The sequence below is a fragment of the Alexandromys fortis genome, unplaced genomic scaffold (assembly GCF_014885135.2).
Source record: "Alexandromys fortis isolate MF-2015 unplaced genomic scaffold, M_Fortis_MF-2015_v1.1 scaffold_264, whole genome shotgun sequence".
NCBI lineage: Eukaryota > Metazoa > Chordata > Mammalia > Rodentia > Cricetidae > Alexandromys > Alexandromys fortis.
In genome coordinates, this window is record NW_026068140.1 from 1,563,456 (window position 1) to 1,565,332 (window position 1,877).

Sequence of the window (1,877 nt, forward strand, 5' to 3'; positions counted from 1 at the left end):
AAAAAAAAAAAAAAAAAAAGGGCTTTGGGAACCAGGCATGGTGACTCACACCTATAATCCCAGCACTTGAGGGGGGTGGCTCACCAGTTCTAGATCTGTCTGGGCTACAGATAGAGAAACAACACTTCTGAGAAAGGGAATCCAAGGGCAGTGTCTCAGGAATAACAAAAAGCTGCCCCTAGTGTTGGCACACTCTGTAATCCCAGGACTCAGGAGGAAGAAGCAGGAGGATAGCTAAAAATTAGAGGACAGCTTGGTCTTCATAGTAACTTCCAAGCCAACAAATATCAAGGAGACCCTGTCTCAAAAGAAAAAAGAAAGCATTCTGGGAGGAAGAGGGAACCCAACATGTGGGTGGATGGAAAATGTGCTAAAATTAGGATGAAGAAAGACGGGGAAAGATCAAATGTAAAAAAATTAACCAAACAGGAAGGGAAAGAGAAAGAGTACATTCTAAGTACCGATGGGGAGACATCTGAACACACTTCAGGGACTAAAGTGGTCTAGGGCTTAGAACTCAGGTTTGGGGCTGAGAGGGCGGGCCCTAGAAGGAAGGGGCGGTTTCGGGGTGAGGGGCGTGGAAAGGGCGGGTCAGATGGGGGAAGGGAAATGCACGGGGGGTGCGGGGGAGGGCCTGGGGCAGGCAGGGACCGGAGGACGGACCGGGGAGGCGGTTGGCTCAGGCGGGGCCTGCACTGGTCGGGCCGCCCCCGCGGCGCCAGCCCCCGACGGGAGGAGCCTCAGGCGGCCGGCCGAGTCGTGGGGGGTAAGGCCCGTCCCCCGTGGCCGGGGCGGGCAGGGGGCGGGCGAGGCCACGCTGCCCCCTCCCCCGGGGCGGATGGCCCATCCCCCCTCCTCCTCCGAGGCCCCGCCACTGCCCCTTCTCCCTCCCTTCCCTCCGCCCCGGGCGGGACCAAGGCCGCCGCCGCCGCCTCCCGCCCGCCCCCCCTCACAGCGGGGACCGCCCGGTCGGCCCTCGCGCGCGCCCCCTCACTCCCCTCCCACCCCTAGACGCGGAGTGGACTCATCCTTACCGCTCATGGTGGCAGCTGAGGGGCGAGCTCAAGGGGGTCCTGTCCGGGGGGGTTGGGGGGGGCCGGGAAAAACGCGGACGCTGACGAGGCAAGCGAACCCGGACCGGACAGGGAGGGGGGGGTAAGGAGGAGGGAGCTGCGCGCCACAAGCCCGGCCTAGTCTCCGCCCCTTATCTGCTGCCCCGCCCAATGAGGGAGGGAGAAGGGAGGGCCTTGCGGAAGACAGGCGGGCAGCCTGCCCAATGGAGAGACGCGTTCCCCCCGATAAGGCGTGTGAGGCCGAGTTGCGTGTCCGGCGTCCGCCCAGAAAGACCGCCCTCTCAGTTTTAGCAACCAATGAAAGGTCCAGGAAGTGAGGATGGGCGGGACTGGAAGACGATCGACTTGCAGAGCAACCAGTGAAGCGCCAGGCGGGCTCCGAGACCGGTGGGGATAGGAAGAGCCTGGGTAGGAGTGACAGGACGACGGCCAATTAGACTCTTGGGCATGCCTGGGCAAAGTCCGTTTAGGTGGAGAGTAAGAAATAGGCCGAACGGGCAAGGGGGAAAGCCGTCTCAACCAATCAGAATTCAGGCGGGTAGTTAAGAAAGTTATGATTGGACCACAGCTGAAACGAGCCGGAACAGGACGAATATTGACAGGAGCCGAAAGCCAATTAAACGCCGAATAAAAGGTGCAGCCTGGAACTTGGAATGCGGAGAGGAGACCTGGCTTCCCTTCTGATACGGAGACCAATGAGGGGAAGGAAGAAGCCTGGCACCGCCCCTAGCTCGGCCAATGGTCGTTCTAGGGCCGCCCATCGTGAGGAGGGAACCTAGCTGTGCCAAAAGGCGTCCGTCGCCA

The 1,877-nt window shown here is 60.8% G+C and overlaps 1 protein-coding gene across 2 annotated transcripts in view; it reads right to left on the bottom strand.

Annotated features, from left to right (window-relative positions):
* The window catches only part of Sp1 (Sp1 transcription factor), a 39,832-nt gene extending 38,723 nt beyond the window's left edge, over positions 1 to 1,109 (bottom strand). Inside the window, exon 1 of one of the 2 annotated variants that reach the window (XM_050126647.1) lies at positions 1,035 to 1,109. In XM_050126647.1, the coding sequence (XP_049982604.1) occupies positions 1,035 to 1,041 (7 nt within the window). In that variant the 5' untranslated portion in view covers positions 1,042 to 1,109. The remainder of the gene's footprint in view (positions 1 to 1,034) is intronic. The other variant, XM_050126646.1, reaches the window with a different exon arrangement.
* Between the last annotated feature and the right edge of the window lie 768 nt (positions 1,110 to 1,877).